The sequence below is a fragment of the Hydra viridissima genome, unplaced genomic scaffold (genome assembly GCF_058129835.1).
Source record: "Hydra viridissima isolate aposymbiotic clone 2 unplaced genomic scaffold, HvirCarnegie_v1 scaffold_13, whole genome shotgun sequence".
In the NCBI taxonomy this organism is placed as follows: Eukaryota; Metazoa; Cnidaria; class Hydrozoa; order Anthoathecata; family Hydridae; genus Hydra; species Hydra viridissima.
Window position 1 is genome coordinate 7,310,135 of NW_028324312.1, and position 18,171 is coordinate 7,328,305.

Genomic DNA, 18,171 nt, shown 5'->3' on the forward strand with positions numbered 1-18,171 from the left:
GCTTTCTAATCAGTCGGAATCGGTTTAAGAGAACCGAGACTCAATCAGTTTGTTTACAGGACACTTGTAACCTTTTGAAACATTTACTTTGTAACCACAGAAACTAAATTATTCAAGTTTGTTAACAAGTAGAATTAATGTCATATGAACAAAATAAAAACGCAATTTGCTAATGAAGGGATGGTTAAAGAATTCTCACTTTCACGATGCAAAATAATTTTAAATAATTTTTTTCCCACTATTAATTTCCTGATAAATTAGAACGGCTCGGAAAATTAGGAGCCTAAGTCTCCCTTAGTAGGAAGAGAGAGAGAAAGAGGCTAAATCCATGGGTTGAAGCTCAGAGGGTAAAGAACTGTTGACAGTACCCAGCCTCATCAGTATTGTCATTGATAAATAAAAAAATGCTATTTTTCCCCTTCGAAACTGTAAATCAAACACTCGAAAAATTTTATGGAACAATCTTTTGCTGATGAATGGTTTTCAAAAGTTTTGCGGTGCTAATTCCGGATTTAGGCAAAATCTGCAAGAATAAATTGTGCAAAAAAAATGTTCCACAAAAACTCCTTGCGGTCATTAGTTTCAATATATTGCCATAGTTTTCATATCAAGTAAGTTTTTTATTTAACCGTCCTATTCAGTTGGGTTTAGTTTCTTTACTGCTACTGTTGATTCTCCAGTTATACTTTCAAGCATATCATTTAATACTTAGCCCGTAAACTTTAAATAACTCTTGTAGAACAGTGAAAAAATTCTCAGCTCCCTGAACTCAATAAGAATGTTTGCAACAAAATTTAGGTTATTTACAGTACAGTAAACATATCCTGCAGATGTTTGTATATTAAAAATACATATTAAAACACCTCTTTAAACACCTGATACAGGTTGCGCTCGGTATTTTACAATCAAATTCAAACACACTGCTTGCAGCCTGCATGACAAAGTTTGTTTATTTCTTTGCTGGTAGTTATAAAGCTTTTTTCGAGAAATAAATCTTTTTAAAAACTGGCTACAGAAAAAGATTTTTTTAAAAAGATTTATTTCACGAAATTTTCAATAGTTTATAAAACCAATTCAGGAGTTTTGCTACAATCAGATTGTTGTTGTATTTACAGGGTGCGCGCTGTATTTAATAATCAAATCAAATTTTTTGATCCTGACAGAAATTCTTTTTGTTAGAGAAGAACCAGATTATGCCCGGCTGTAAGGGGTGCTTAAGCTTGTAAGGGGGTAAGGGGTGCTTTAACTTGTTAAGCAGTTTAACAGAGTTCTTTAGTCCTAGGCCATACAGATCCAAATCATTGACAAAGACCTTCCCAAGTCATGACTAATTGATCTTATTGACTAACTAGAATAAATCTCAATCATTTATTGGACTTTTGCAACCAATTCAGGAGTTTTGCTACAATCAGATTGTTGCTTGTGAGTTGATCTCACAGTTGTGGTTTCATAGCTACCTTCAGACTCTTCAAGCAATTTTCTCTCCCTCCAAACACAACTTTTGTTAATCAACTTTGCATAATCTGGTTCTTCTCTAACAAAAAGAATTTCTGCCAGGATCAAAAAATTTGATTTGATTATTAAATACAGCGCGCACCCTGTAAATACAACAACAATCTGATTGTAGCAAAACTCCTGAACACAGGCTGCAAGCTGTGTGTTGAATTTGATTGTTAAATACCGAGCGCAATATCAGGCTTTCAATTATTATTCGGTCCTCACAATGACAAATAATCAAAACGAAGCATTAAGTACTGAAACTGAACTCGCACTAGAAAAAATCCGAATTGAACTATTTCTATCCTTAACATTAATGCTCTGAATAATTTTATAAAACTAATAAAGTAACTTATCAATGAAAATGCTCTAATGAGTCTTTAAGCAATACTTTATTTGAAAATAGTTAACCTCGCCGTGGAACAATAAAAAAACTACTACTTTGATACCATAGGATCTGTGTTTAAGAATGTTCAAAATCTCATTAAAATGAACATACTAGCTATTCAGAATAGCCAAGTTTTATTCTGTTATTATTTTAGAACACAGTTCTGAAATAATGACAGAATAAATAGGTCTTGGTTCCATAAAAACAAAGCTAATTATTTTTATTATTTATCTGTGATTACAATTCTTTGTAACACAATTATTACAAAGACCTTTGTAATATTTTCTCAGTGACGTGTTATGCAACCAAAACGTAACTTGAAATTATTACCAAAATGCTTTACTAATAACTAAAAGTATTCAAACTCAATAATTATTAAAAAAAGAGGCATAATTATCTGATTGTATTAATAGATTACTTGGGTTGAGGCTGAACCCTTTTTTGATAAACTACAAAATCTGTTGCGTTGTTCTTATATAAACAGGTCAATACAATTATTTTAAAAAACAAACTAGCGACCAAGGCCATAGATTTTTTAACAAGATTATTAATTGTGGTTCATTGCCCTCCAACTCGTTGCCTTGTGGACATCCATACCTACTCCGTCCAGAGAAGGCCCTGTGGAATGCCTTCCCAGAATTCCCCCCCCCCCCCCCATCCTTCAGGAAATAGGAAGGCTACCCACATGTTGGTAAACAACAATAGGACCCTGCAGCGTTTAGATAGTGCATACCATTCACAAGCAAATGGCTTGCGATGTTGCGTCAAAATAAGTCAATTAAATTCACATTGATAAAGTTGTTGAAACAAATTAAATAAGAAATAGCTTTTTTAGTATTCAAAGGTGACGAAAACAACGTGTGTAATAAAAAGTTAAGTAATAAGCAGCTAAATGCTTAAAAGCTATTAAATTTGTTCAGCAATAGCAACACCAACTGTTGCCGCGCAAAACAAGCTGCGGCTTGAAGATTTTTACAAGGTAGGATTTTTAAGCGGGAATAAGAAATGAATTTGAAATTCGTAATGTTAGCTTTTTACTCCTATGTTACTTCAAGGGTGGGTCACAGCTAAATTTTAACAACTTAATAGGGGTAAGAACCGGCCAAATACGTTTTAATTATCAAAAAAAAAATTTCTTTATTAAATAGAGCAACAAATTGTTCTAAACGGCAGGGAAACTTATTTCTATGAAACATCCGTTAGATCTACAAATCTTTGACAGAGCAGCCCTAAATTATTAGGCGCCCGTTGGCTACTAACAATAATGCACCCCTCTTTATAACAAAATATAGTAGGCGCGCGGGAGGTGGGGGGGGGGAGGGCTGGGTGACTGGTGAAGCTATACAGGTATTTTATACTTTTTAAGTGTTAAAAATGTTATCGATAAAAAATTTGTCCTTTTTACTTTATTCTACGTTTTCCATGAGTGTGTGTCCACGAGGTGTATTTGTGTACTATCTATGAAATAGAAATAATTTCTCAGGGCACCCAAAAAGGTTGGTACCCTAGAAGTTACCCATTAAGTCTTGTGGTTAGAATGCCACTTTTCTTTGAATAACCCAACAGTTATCAGTAAGCATACCGGCGGCTTACTTTTAAAATCTTCTACGTATAGTTTACAAAATTTTTCAGGAGACAGCTTAGCACTCGATGATTTCTAATTTGAGTTATCGTGGAAGTCCAATTTGTAACTCTAGACACATATACCGGTTGGTCAATTTTAACTTTGACACGTATACTGGTAAGTCAATTTTTAAAAGCTTTTCATAATAATGTGTAAAATCAAATTTTTTATTGAACTGCATTCAAAGCCGCTTACTTAGAAAGAACGATTTTGCAAAAAAGCCGACAATATGTAAAGAAGAGAGGTAAGAAACAACAATTGGGAAAAGCGTTACATAATAAATGGTTTATTCATATCTGTATTGTAAATAAAAGATTGGTTGATATAGGAACGAGAAAAAAATAACTACCGAAGTTCAAAGAAACTATAAAAAAGCTCAAAAAATATAAAGAGGAAAAGAGATACATTGTTTAAAAAAAGTTAGTGAAAACCACAATTTCGATAAAAGGAACAATACAACTCGTTCAAAAAAAGCCTGCCAAACCTGTTCAGTTTCATGAAGACAATACTTTAATTCCAAAACAATTGCCTATTTACAGAACCTGGAAGTAAGAATAATTTATTTTTATTTGTGTTTAGAGATGTAACTTATTGATATTTATAAGAGATGACACTTATTGACTCGGACCAAACCACCATAATCCCTCCATTTAATCTTTATAGGCATACTAATTCAACAGCCCTCTGTTCTCTTGCCAACATCGACACGACGACACTTTAAACATCCTTTTGCTTCATCATTAGTATCCCACATGCTCATAATCACTCAGAATAATCGCACACTCTCAACTTGCTCGCACCTTTATTTTGAGTCTCTTTGCACCACAAAGACCACACAATGTGTACGTCTCATCGGCCATGTTACCTCTTCTACATAACATAAATACGTTAATGAAAGATATAACCTCAATCACTCATGTCATCAAGGTTAACATGAATACGTTATCTTTTACAGGGGAGAGCGCAACAATACAAATATTCATTATAATGAAAATTTTGATTGATGCTACGAAAATAGGGACGCGTTAGTTCGAGTTTAAAAACTTTGATAAATTTGAACAAACTCGAATAAACTTTAACTGTTTGACTATCAAAATATTTGAACTTTTTGAATTCGCAAAACTTGAAGAAAAAATTTAACTGGTTTCTATAAACTCAGTAAATTTGACTCGTAAGGTTATGGCATTATTTGATGTTTGTTTTTAATCAAGTTTAGCGAGTTTTTTTAATTTCATCAATTTTTTTTTGTTTTGTTTTGTTGATCAAAAATTTTAGCTTTCCTACATTTTATTTTTAATTACTCTTACCAGAAAATTTTTTTTTTCCAAGCAGTAACAAAAATAAATTAAAAAAATTTGAGTTATTTTTACATTGTTTTTAATCAATCTAACACTGACAAAATAAAAATTGACAATCTTCTCTCGGACATAAACATGTTTTTCAACTTTGTTTACAAGAAGGTTTGTTCGTTTGCATGTGGCTGTTCTGTCTAACCCAGAAAAATCCCTTTCTGAGGATAAGTTTTGTCCATCAGTCTACCTTTGTAAGATCTTTGTGTTTCTTCAAGCCAAAACATTGTGTTGAATGTTGGACAGAATGAGATGAAAATTTTGTCAACCACAATAATGACGGTTTACTGGAGTTGTTCTTTAACATAAAAAACAGATCCATTGAACAGTCATCAGAATTATCAACAATTAGTATTTTTTAATTTGTTTTTCAACAAAGCCGCTTTTTATTTTTAACGTACATTAGACAATTAACTTTTTGAATCCGTCATTCGGATAAAACCCATCATGTTATTAACACGACGTTAACAAATTGTTAACATCGTCTTAATAGCATGACGGATTCAGTGTTGGATTGATTGATATTCTCAAATAATAATTGTGTTTGTTAAAATTTATAAACTTGATAAATTTGTGTAACTCGATCGGAATATTTGAGTGAAAATAAAACATGACAAACTTGAACCCGAATTATTTGAAAAATTTCACTATTAGATAAACTTGTATCGAAAAAATGAATAAAGTTTTTAAACTCGAAAAACTCGAACTCGCCTAATTTGATGAACTTGCATGTGCTTAAACAAAAGCCAAAGTCTTAAACGTAAAAGCTTTAAAAATTAGAATTAAAAATGCTAGTTCTGCCCGGGCTCGAACCGAGGACCTTTCGCGTGTAAAGCGAACGTGATAACCACTACACTACAGAACTGATGTTTATTTTGAAATTAAAATATTTTAAATATTTTTTAGTTCATTATATTTATACAAGTTAGTTAATTTGTATTTTCCCAGTAAAGTTTAAAATTATTCCGACAGTAGCACAATTTTCTTTCTGTTAAATTTTTGTGATAAGGAATCTGTTTTTGTCCGTACACAGTTTTTTTTCCATTATTCAAACTTCCATTAAAAATTAGTAAATCTCTATTGGCACTAAGAAGTTTTTGATAAGTTATTTTTCCCAACTCAGCGATTAATAATGTTGTAACTTCAAACTTTTTTTTTATCTCAATTTGGCCAGAATGTTATACAGTTGTGTTTTGAGATAAAAAGTCATTGCCCTAATGATTTCGGATTTGATATAGGTTCAGTTTTAAATCAAAAAGTCTGTTATTTTTTCCCCCTAATTTTTCCTTTTCTTTTAGAATCAATTTTTGTGAAATTTGTTTTGTAGTTTACGTCAATCTTTTAAAAATTAAAACAACTTTTTTTCTCAAACTAAAACTTATACTAAAACTTATAATGAAAATATTTTAAATTCTCCTCGTTTCATAACGCAAGTTATGTATAATAATTTTGTGTGTAATAGTTACGTGTGTAATAATTATGTGTGTAATAATTATGTGTCTAATAATTATGTGTCTAATAATTATGTGTCTAATAATTATGTGTCTAATAATTATGTGTCTAATAATTATGTGTATAAAAATTATGTGTGTAATGTGAAGTTGCTCTGTTCAGCAATAAGATGCGTAAGAAAGTATTATGAAAAGAATTAATGTATATAGTACAGTTCCTTTAATTTTCACAAGGCTGCATTGGTAGTTTTCTTTACCTTCTTTAGCTTTTTTTTATTTTGAAAACCAAAGCTCAAACCTTTTATCCGCTTATAGGCTTCATTTACATTTTCTAATTTTGCAGTTCCGATTGCTGGTAGGTTTTTTTGAAATTCACTTTCTTATGAATATTGAGGAATGGGACTCATAACGTTTCATGATTAAAAGATATTTAAATATTGCCTCGAGAATGAAAAAAATCTTAAAAACTTGAAAAATAATGAACTAAATACTTTGCAATATAATCTACTAATATGGTTATTCTATGACAATGTGCCAACACATAGATGATTCTGATTTTGAGGATTAAATATTTTATCATTTAACAAAAACACAAAGGGTCTGCGTATCGTTTCATATCCGTATTGTTATTATGCCGATACGATAGAGGAAAAAAAAAGTATCATCTAAATAATTACGACAAAAAATCGTTAAAAAATTTTTATTCGGTATTGTAGTTAGTTTAAATCTCGGTATATACCGGAACTCTTGTCAATCCGATGACACTTTTTTCCGCTATTATATCGGAATGATAACGATACAGAATTGAGACAATACGCACACCCTTAAAAAACACTAATATTAAACTCCTACCAGTTTTCTTTTTAAGCTCTTATTTTAAACAGACCTGTTTTCCAAAAACTGGACCTGGTTTCTACATTTCTTGGAAAAAATTTAAAAAAAAAATTTATTGACAATTAAGAACAATTCTAAAAGAAATTAAGAAAAACCTTTTATTTTACTTTTTAGTATTGAAATAAAAAAGTACCCGCGCATCTGATTGGATTGCTATCCTGAAACAAACTATTGACCGTTGTATGACCCTTCCAAGTCCCTGTTTCTCTTCCAGTAGATAGTTTGTCACCAAATGCATAATTTTTGAGATGTTTTAGTTACCCAACTTACCCTGATGTTAAAACTCCCGTTCTACCCTACAGTATAGATTATATAAATTTGATAAAGTTTAAAAAAAAAATTCGCGAAAACTCATTTCTCAATATTTTGAATATTTTCTCAACATGTAGTACTGCTTTACTTAAAGTGAGTTGTCTTAAACAAAGCTGGCCTTTGGCTTACTTAGATCCTGCGCTGGAATTTGGATACCCAGACGCCTCACTTCCTAATGAAATTAAATCATTAATTAAATGAATTTACAAAATTGCAAAAGTTCTTCTGTTATTTTTTAATTTTTCAGATTTCTTTTTTTTTTTTAATTTGATCATCAAAAAATTTCAAGTAAACAAAACATTTTAAAAAAATCGCAGATTAAGAGCAGAAAAAAATCAAAGAGAGAAATTCATTTTCTGCTTGATTTATGGAAATGATTAAAGGTTATTTTACGGAAATCTTAATGTGTTCCGGAAAAAACTTTTTGGCTCACTTTTTTGCATTTTTCCACAATCTTTAAAAAAGTTCTCAAAAAGTTTTTTTCAAGTTTAAAAGAATTAAACTTTAGTTCTTTAACAACGCTGAATTCAGTGAACCTAAATAAGATATTTTCCTGAATCTAAAGAAAATTGATTGAACTTGAACAAGAATTTTATCCCGTACAAGAATTCTTGGAAAATTTTTACGTGAAAGTCCGCTGGGTTTTAAAAACTTCGTAAAATAGTCATTTAAGACAGAGAAATATCTTTGCTAGCAGACTCGAGTAGACTTTAAAATATGATTGTAACGGTTTTTACGTCTGTTCGATCTATTTACAAACAACGGAAACACGGTTTTAACGATTCTCAAAGTTTGAACAGTATATTGTTTACTACAGATTGTAAATAAAAAAATGATGGCATAAAGAATATTGCCTATCAAACAAAGAATTTGATTGTTTATACAGATTTAAAAGCTTTTGAAAAAAAAAAAAACATGTTTCATTGTCGGAAATCGTTTTGATTTATTTTTGTAATAAATAAAATTAATTTCTATTGTTTGGTTTAAATATATACCGTTAGTTTTTCGTGTTTGGCAAGTTGGTTGGTTTATGTAGTTATGCAAACTGAAAAACACGAGGTATTTTCTCATTCTAGGTTTTTTGTTTATTTGTATTACAATTTCTGTAATGATATTTGCATGTTCATCGCATATACCAAATCGCGTACTTTCATATAAATCTCCCTTAAGGTATGTATATAAACATACATACATACATACATACATACATACATACATACATACATACATACATACATACATACATACATACATACATACATACATACATACATACATACATACATACATACATACATACATACATACATACATACATACATACATACATACATACATACATACATACATACATACATACATACATACATACATACATACATACATACATACATACATACATACATACATACATACATACATACATACATACATACATACATACATACATACATACATACATACATACATACATACATACATACATACATACATACATACATACATACATACATACATACATACATACATACATACATACATACATACATACATACATACATACATACATACATACATGCATACATAATTACGTACGTACATACATTGTGAGTCCAAAAATTATTAGCCCAGCCTTGCATAACTACTTTATCTTTGCTGTCATATTAGAGTTATACAGGGTGGGCTAAAGAAGACCTACTAATGTAAAACATGGATAACTTTTACAATAATCATTTATTTTGGTTAATTTTTTTTTATACATTAAATATATTTTATAGAAATTATGTGTAAAATATGACATCAGACAAATGTCCACCATGTTTCTCGATACAAAGATTGGCTCTTTTTAACGCGTTTTCCATTACACCACATAATGTTTCTGGTTGAAGGCTCAGTATTTCGTCTCGAATATTTTGTTTCAGCTGTATATTAGTTTCTGGTTTACTAACATACACTTTGTCTTTTAAATATCCCCATAAAAAATAGCCAGGCGCAGTCAAATCTGGTGAACGAGGTGGCCGAGGAAAATCTGATTTTTTAAAATGTTGCTGATATTTACGCTGCGTCAAAACAATTGATCATTAACAAAAATAGAAAAACTCGATAACTTTAACGCTCTGTTTTGTACTGTATGTTTGTTTTGTATGTTTCCATAATGAATCTCCAAGAATTCAATTATAACCTAAAAAAAGACAAAAATAAATATGTCATAAAATAAAAAGGTTATTTCGGTTTTACATTAGTAGGTCTTTTTTGGCCCACCCTGTAGGAGAGTTTTAGTATCATTGTGTGGTCTGCTATCAGCTTTTCAATTACTCTAATTGGTGCTCTAAGATATCACGAATATAAAATTGATCCAATGTATGGTCCAAAATATATAATTTGCCAATTCCATTTGGCGTAAAAAACCCCACACGGTAACAGAACCACCGCCATGCTTGACCGTTATCACAATAAAATGTGGATCCAATTCTTCCATGGATGTTCTCCATAACATTATCTTCCCATCTGATCTGAACAGATCAAATTTCAATTCATCGCACCAAATGACAGTTTCCAAAAACATAATCGGCTTGTTTAGGATACGTCAATCGGCTTTAGCGTACGTCAGACGTTTACCTCAATTGACATTTTGACTAATCGTTTCTTTCGTACTACACAGCCAAAAAGCCAAGCTTCATGAAGTCTGTTTCGAATGGTATTGGTGTGTAATAATATTCCTAGGTCGGTCTCGACCGCAATCTTCTAAGCATTTGCAGGAAGTAATGTATTAGCGGCAATATCCCGTTGAGAATCACCGTTCTAATGGTGCTGAATTACTAAAGTTCGAAGATCATTACTATTGTCTTTCTTTATAAGCGCCATTTTATTTGAGTATCATCTAGTCATGAAGTCCACGAGTATTTATGCTATGGTTATTGGTTCTAGATATATCAGCGATACCTTTCTGAAACATTCTTAAAAAATCACGAAAGTTCTAGAACTTTTCAGAAGAATTATTTTCTTTCCTTTCATTTGGGCGAATAATTTTTATATGTGATATTTGAAGAAACTTATACTGTTTTGTCAATAAAACAAGAGCGCGCGCGCGCACACACACACACACACACACACACACACATATATATATATGTATATATATGTATATATTAAGGGAGATATATACGGAATGGAAGATTTTACTTAATGGTTTATGAAATATTTACATATTGTTAATACGTTAAAAAGCTGCACTATCATCAGTTTTTCTTTCCTAGTATAAAAAACAAACTTTTTTATTTGAAATTTACCACTGTGAAACTTCAAAAGTAGAGAAAAATGTGAAGATACATTAACCGTTGAGCGCCCAAAACGTTCAGCTGTAGTGACGGACAATTACTTTCACGGTCAACTGCAGTTAAGGTTATAGATCTTTAACACAAACCATAGTGGCAGAAACAACTTACTAACTTTTGATTGCAATACACTGGGTCGTTTCCACACCTACCTTATCGCAGGTTTTCAAAATTGACGAGGAATTTTTCGAGAAGTTATTCATTTTTAAACTTGTATATTATTTACAAACAACACCGCACTATATGAACGTATGAACAACAATGCACTTCCATTTGAATACAAAGAAACCGCAATACATTGTTACTTTTATGAATGCATCATATTTATTACGTCCGCACCTAAAAACCTTTTTTTGAAGTAACAGCAATTAGAGAGTTCTCAAGCAAGCCTAGCAAATTTGAAAGGAGCAAGTTAAAGGTTATTTCTAAATTGAACTTAATTAGGTAAATAAAAGATAATTTTTAACATCAACAAACCCAGCTAACACAAAGCGTTCAAGTACGTTCGAAGAACGTTGGAAACATTCTTAGAACGTTTTTAGAACGTGCCCTACCGTTTATGAAGTTCTACGAACGTTTCTTGAACGTTTTGTGTTAGCTGGGAAGCTACTCATCGTTATAGCATAAATGTAGTATTTTTGAATGTACTATAATTATGAACTAGAAATGTGTGACTTCATGAATGATCCATTTTATGTCTTTTTACTGTAAAAAAAAAAAATGAATATCGCATCTTCAATGGTACAACAAAGAAATAAGACGAAAACTGGTAGTTGAAAGTGAACACTTCAGTATACAGATAATTACGCGATGCTATTGACACTGTTAAAAAAGGTGATAAAGTCATATTTGAAAGGTTGTGCTTTAAACATATTTAAAGCACAACCTTTCAAATATGACTTTATCAGCTTCTTGTCATACAGCCTTTATTGAATTGTGCATTGATCCAAGTATTTTACAGCAGTTCATAAAATCTGACGACCATTTAGGTTGGAATACCTCCAGCTTTATCATTTTTGAAAAAGAGCCTAAGGCAAGTAAAACTATAATTTTATCTGATGACGTACTATTGAATAATGAAAATTAATCACCATCTGTAAAATGTAGAAAATGTGCAAACTATAACTGATGTAAAAATGTTGATTATTGCAGCGGTAAGAGAACTAAAAGCAACTTGTTTTAGTTTAAAAACAGCAACAGAAATTGTAAATCAAATCAAATTGACCAAGATAACCCGTCTAAATGTCCAAGCGCAAAATAGAACTTTTACCTTCGGTTGTGACATCTGAAACGAAGCAGTAAATTCAAAACAGAAATGTTACAAACCCATTGATCTTTCATTTAAAACCATGAGTACATTATAAGTCAGACACAAAAGCAGATTTTACGATATACAATAAGTGTCAACACTAAATACTATAAGTGTGAAACACATACAATAAGACTAGAAAAGCTGTGTTTCAAAAGTTTGATCAAAATTAGCACATAAATGATTTAATTTCAAGGTGAGAACAATTTTAAGCAAACCCTTAAAATACCATATTTGTGGTTGCAAAAAATCATTTTTAATGCTTTTGTACGTTTTTAGTATTCTAACATATTATAATAACTTTCGCTAAACTCACCTTAGGTGTGGAAACCACCCTAATTTAACTTTCCTTGAAATAATTTCATAATCAATCTCAATGTATACAAAATAGAATGGTGATGAACATCAACCCCATGAACGCTCTTCTTTAAATAAAAGCAAACAAGGGTTGAATCTCTAACTACACAATTTTTGTTCACTACTTACCACAACTTTTCTTAAGTGTTTCAAAAGAAAACTGTTGTTTTTTTTAACGTCGTCTTTTTTTAATTTTTTTATTTTTTATTATTATATTTACCCCATTTTCATTCTTGTTATTTTCTGTTTACTTACCTCAAATTAAATTTATTTTTAAATGATTTTTATAGAAAAAAGTGGTATGGCTTTCAACACCAATTGTAACGATACGCATAATATGACTGAATTATCGTGTTTCACCTTCTCAATGTCCGTGATACTTGCTTTACTAACCATAGCAACAAATCTCGCGGTTGTTCTGTCGTTGCTTCAAAAAAAACAGATTCTGTGTCAGTTAGCTTTTTACAAAATATTATTAAACGTTGTTTTTGCAGACCTTCTAACCGGTTTAATTTCTGATTCCTTATCAATTTCATTTCATATGAAGGAGATGCTTCATATTCCAATATCGCTCGCGGAAAAAATAGCTCTCCACGTCACTTTGTTTGTTATAAACGGAGCATCGATATTGAATATGGTCTTACTCTGCATCGATCGAGTCGCTGCTTTAAAAAAACCCTTACTGTATCGCAACGGTTTGGCTAACTGGAAATGCCTTTTAGCATTAACAAGTACTTGGATACTTTCTAGCTGCTTAATTGCCCTATATTTCAAATACGGGTATATAAAGTACTTGGCAGTATTTTCAACAACTACAGTTGCTTTTGCATGTCTGAGTCTATTTGTAACTATTGGGATCTTTCATATTCATATTTTCAACAAGAGTTCGAAAATAGATTTTAGCCTCTCCAAAGATACAAAAAATAACAATATAGAAAAATCTGAGCAATCAAATAGAGCAGAAAGCCTTGACAATAGGGAAATCTCCATGAATGGATTGCAAAGTGATTCGAGTTGTAGTAAAGATAACGTCGAGACAACAAGAAGAAAAAAGAAAAACTCGGAAATCGAACGTTCTGTTAACAAATCATTTATAATTATGTTGTTTGTTTTCCTTGTTTCGTATTTACCGGCGTGTGTTATGATTATATACATGAATGCATGCGAGGACTGCGACTGCATATTAATCCATATATTGAGGGACTTGACATACCTAGCTATACTATCAAGTGCGCTACTCAGACCATTGAACTTTATTTACCGGCTTAAAGTTTTCAACTTTTCATTTAAAAAATTATTTAAAAAGAAATAAAGTAAAACGATAAATATTTATTCAAAAACGTTTACAAGCCATGATGATTAAGCTACAGACTGAATGCTAAGATGCCCCTAAGACACTTCTTGAGTAAAATAATAAGAAAGCTTTGAATGATAATCCCAATTTTGTACGGATGGGTGAAAGAAAAGTTGGTTTCAGCCAGCAATCCGTTGAAGAGAAATGAACACGTTCGTGTAAACGAGCAGGTTAATTTAAAGTAACGGTAACAGATATTATGTTTCTTGATCAATAAAAGGAAATCACCATTCAAAAAGTTATACAGGATCGAGATAACAATTATGAATAGTTATTATTTAGCTCCACTACCACACAAGAAAGTTAAGTGATTGGCAATAGTTTTAACAACGAATTTGACCTGATTTCAGAGTTTGGTTGCAATAATTAAATTCTATCGCTTTAATATTTTTAAAGCTGCTTGATAATAAGTTTTACCCCATTTCCAAAGACGTAAAGAAAGCCAATATTGGGAAATGCGACTCACCAAATAGAATAGAAAACCTGACAATAGAGTAATCTTTATTAACGAATAACAAATCTATTCTGGTAGAAGAAGAAAGACTCCAAAGTGCGTGCGAATATTGTGATTGAATGCCTCTCGAGATCATAGAAGATTACCTGGATGAATCTCTCTCAAGATCTTATTTAATTACCTGCGCAGCGCAGGTAATTAAATTTTATGAAATGACAAGTTACATCAAATTACACAATGGTTTGTTTCAGCTTTTTGGTTCTTGACCAGTAATATTCTTGGAACAGTTATAAGAATATCATAACAGTATTAGAAAAACCCTTTCGAAAGTAAAACATTATAACATGAACTTGAATGCATAAAGTATAAAAATTGCTTATGCAACATATAAAAAAGCTCGAAAGCTCGATATGTATTTAGAAATTTTACTCAGCAAAATTGAACTCACAATCAATTTGCAAATTTGATAAATTTTTATTTAAAATGAAAAAATAATACAAATGTATTTTTTTAGAGAAGAAATACACAATTCGATTATCTTGCAAATAAAAATGTAATCATTTATTTGGAAAAAAAAAAAAATAATAATAATAAAAAGGCTAAAATATGTGATGTATATCATGCAATACATTTCGTGAAAAATTTTTTTTATAATTATAAGCACAGAATCTCCCAAGCAGAATTGGCAAGAAAATATATCTTTTTTATACCCTTTACTCTCCTGATCTATTTCAAGATATAAATTAGGTGGAACAGAAGCTATAACTAACAAATTGAACCCGTAGTTCCTGATAGCTTAAAATGTTGAAGCCACTTATTATTAAACCTCGTATTTGATATTTTAATTTGAAGTTTAAGATATCAATTTATTCTCAGAATCTTTAAAAACATCTTTAGCAAGTATATTTGCATTTAGCTTTCGCCACCGGCGTTACACGGTGTTAGAATTTTGTGACATAAGATTGATTATTCACTTCGTTGCTGAAGTGACCAATAAGAAAACGTTGCTAAGAAAACGTTGCTAAGAAAACGTTGTGTTAATACTAGTGTTGTTACGACTTTGAATTTATTCGGCTGTCGATTTGTCAAAATCGACCAAAATCGACTTATACATTTTTAAAATCGACTTAGTCGACTAAAAGTCGATTTCGTCGAAATATTTTAATAAATTCTTTCATTTAAATATTTATATGATTGTAATATTCGAATATTATAATAATATATTTCAATGTTGCTTGACAATTTATTTTTTAGAAGCTATGAAACAAATAGAACTTTAAGAGAGTAAACAAAAAAGCTAGGTGGTATGCAATACTGTTATGATAACACATGCTGCTGTTTTATCAAGGGCATTTTCTTTGTTCAACTTTAATTCATCTAAACTGTTAGATGAATTAAAATCCAATAAACTAACAAAATAAAACAGAAATTACTATCACAAAGTAAAGAAAAAAAACACGAATGGGCATTTTATATCATTTTTTACAACAATCAAAGCAAAAAATTAACAAAAAAATTTAATAAAAAGCGGTCGCGTTTATAGGTGGGGACAGATGGGGTGGCTAAACTTTTTTTGGGGTAGCAGATTTACTAAATTTTTTCGCATTCTTAACTGAGTACCATAACACATTACTTAACATTTTGTTTTAAAAAGCATCAATTAGTTACTATAACGAGAAAAAGGAAAAAATAATGAAGTGGTGGTACAAACAGTAAGCTAAGAGTTTATGTGATACAGCAAATTAAGTTCAATGTTCAGATATTTTGGTTGAATTAAAAAAACAGCTATGAATGGTATTCTTACGCATGGCTCAATTTTTATAAATAACTTATCTTTACAAGATAAACTACTTATAAAGATGTCTCTTTACTAATTGGTCAGTATCACAACAATATTAGAGATTGATCAAACTAAATCAAGTAAAAAAATTGAAGTAAGGATTTTAGGATGATTACCCGACTAAATCGACTTTTAGTCGATTAGTAGGAGACTCTTAGTCGATTAAATCGACTATTCGAATTTTCAAAGTCGACTAATTTCGACTTTCGACTAGTCGATTTAGTCGAAGTCGATAACAACACTAGTTAACACTCTCTAGTCACAAGATAAGAAAGTCTTCTTTGGCTTATCAGATCCTTTTCTAGTGTTTTACACTGTAAAGGTGTCAGGTTATGCCTATCCATTGGAAGTAGTTTTTATACCCCAATTTATAGGGCTGAAATAATTCTAAAATCGTTTGGAGAAGTTTTAAATCTCTGTTTCCACTGTGTGTAGCGCCAACAAAACTTTATTAAGTTATCAGGTTTTGAAGTGCTTCGACTAAAATAAAGAAAAGAAAATTTCATAGGAGACACTCTAACTCAGAGGTGGGGAACCTGCGGCCCCCAGACACTCTTTGTGCGGCCCCGAAACGTAAAAATAAGAACTTAAATTTTTTTAAAAATATTTTAGAGAATAAAGTGAAATTTAAAAAACTACTTTATTTTTACATTTTAGTAGGGTTCGGAAAAAGTGTCTGCGCAGATCTGCGCAGACGAAAATATTTCAGTATCCTAAAATCTCTCTTTGACAACAAGAAGGATCCATTGGAAATTTGGAAAACTGCAGTTGAGTATCCAAAACTCCGTCGAATAGCCAGGCGTCTTCTGAGCTGCTTTGGTTCAACCTACTGCTGTGAATCTACGTTTTCACACATGACATTTATCAAGTCTTGTTTAAGGTCACAGTTGACCGATGAGCATCTGGAAGACCAACTGAAGCTTAAAACTACGAAGATAGAGCCAAATATTCAAGTTCTGGTTCAAAAGAAACAGAATCAGAAAAGCCATTGAGAACTTTTGTGATACATGATACATTAAGAAATATTGTGATACATGCGTTAAGAAATATTGTGATACAAGATGCTTTAAGAAATATATAAATTTAGTACGAGTACTATACACCAAATTTGCATATTTATTAGTGCGGCCCCCAAACAATTTTTTTAAGGGTTATGCGGCCCCCAAGCTCAGAAAGGTTCCCCACCCCTGCTCTAACTACTCTCCATAAATTTATTAAGATAAAAAAGATAATACTTTTGATTCTAACTTCTTTAATCTTTAAAACAAACAAAAGTTTAAAAATTTTTAATCTTTAAAACAAAAGTTGAAACCATCATGTAACAGTTTTTTTCAGCGTGAGACAAAAAAATTGCAAAAAAAATATTGATTAATTCATTAAAACTCATAAATTAACAAAGGATCATTTCTGTCAAAAAGGGATATTGCTCCTAAATTTTTTTAAATAAAGCGTTACTTTTTCTGGTTTTATAAGATAGGGTAACATTTTTCAGGTAAGTAAATGATGCTTAGTATGAATATTTTTCAGGTAAATAAATGATGCTTAGTATGAACATTTTGCTTTTACTTTTGCATGATGTAAACACATGGTTAATAAAAAAAAACAAAAACAAAAAAAAACAAAAAAAACACTGAGAGCGGAAGAAAGTAAATATTTAATTAAAGGGGGTTCTTTCGTTTAACTCAAAAATTGATGGACGACGAAAATTAAAAGAATGCAAACTCTTTTGTGCTAAGCATGTTTCTTTGCAGAACAGCCATTTTATATTTGTATTCAAACACGAATTCAAATAATCTCCGATTGTCCTAAAGTTTACCAACTCGGAATCTTTAGAGATTAGAGATTCCAACTGAACAGAATACAAACTTTTTTTTTACCAATGCACAAATATTAGTGTTATACTATTTGGTTGGAAGATAATTTTGTGGAGATAATAAACATGCGCTAAATTATGTTTAATTTCAACTTAATAGAACACGAAAAGATTGATTCATAATAACAAGCAGA

At 30.9% G+C, this 18,171-nt stretch overlaps 1 protein-coding gene and 1 non-coding gene across 4 annotated transcripts; one reads left to right on the forward strand and one right to left on the reverse strand.

Annotated features, from left to right (window-relative positions):
- Nucleotides 1-3,908: 3,908 nt before the first annotated feature.
- Nucleotides 3,909-14,876, forward strand: LOC145194973 (uncharacterized). Of its 3 annotated transcripts, none has more exons than XM_090070920.1 (2): nt 3,909-4,057; nt 12,807-14,876. In XM_090070920.1, the coding sequence occupies exon 2, from the start codon at nt 12,818-12,820 to the stop codon at nt 13,826-13,828; it is 1,011 nt and encodes a 336-aa protein (XP_089927046.1). In that variant the 5' UTR covers nt 3,909-4,057; nt 12,807-12,817; the 3' UTR covers nt 13,829-14,876. The 3 variants fall into 3 exon arrangements, with proteins under 3 accessions (XP_089927046.1, XP_089927045.1, XP_089927047.1); XM_090070919.1 differs by lacking the exon at nt 3,909-4,057 and adding an exon at nt 8,439-8,574; XM_090070921.1 differs by lacking the exon at nt 3,909-4,057 and adding an exon at nt 10,777-11,294.
- Nucleotides 5,651-5,723, reverse strand: Trnav-uac (transfer RNA valine (anticodon UAC)). The gene has a single exon. It is a non-coding gene; the product is annotated as a tRNA-Val (tRNA).
- Nucleotides 14,877-18,171: the final 3,295 nt, after the last annotated feature.

What these genes read in the sequence shown, in the direction of transcription:
- LOC145194973 (XM_090070920.1), top strand. Translation starts at nt 12,818, where the DNA reads ATGGCTTTCAACACCAATTGTAACGATACGCATAATATGACTGAATTA.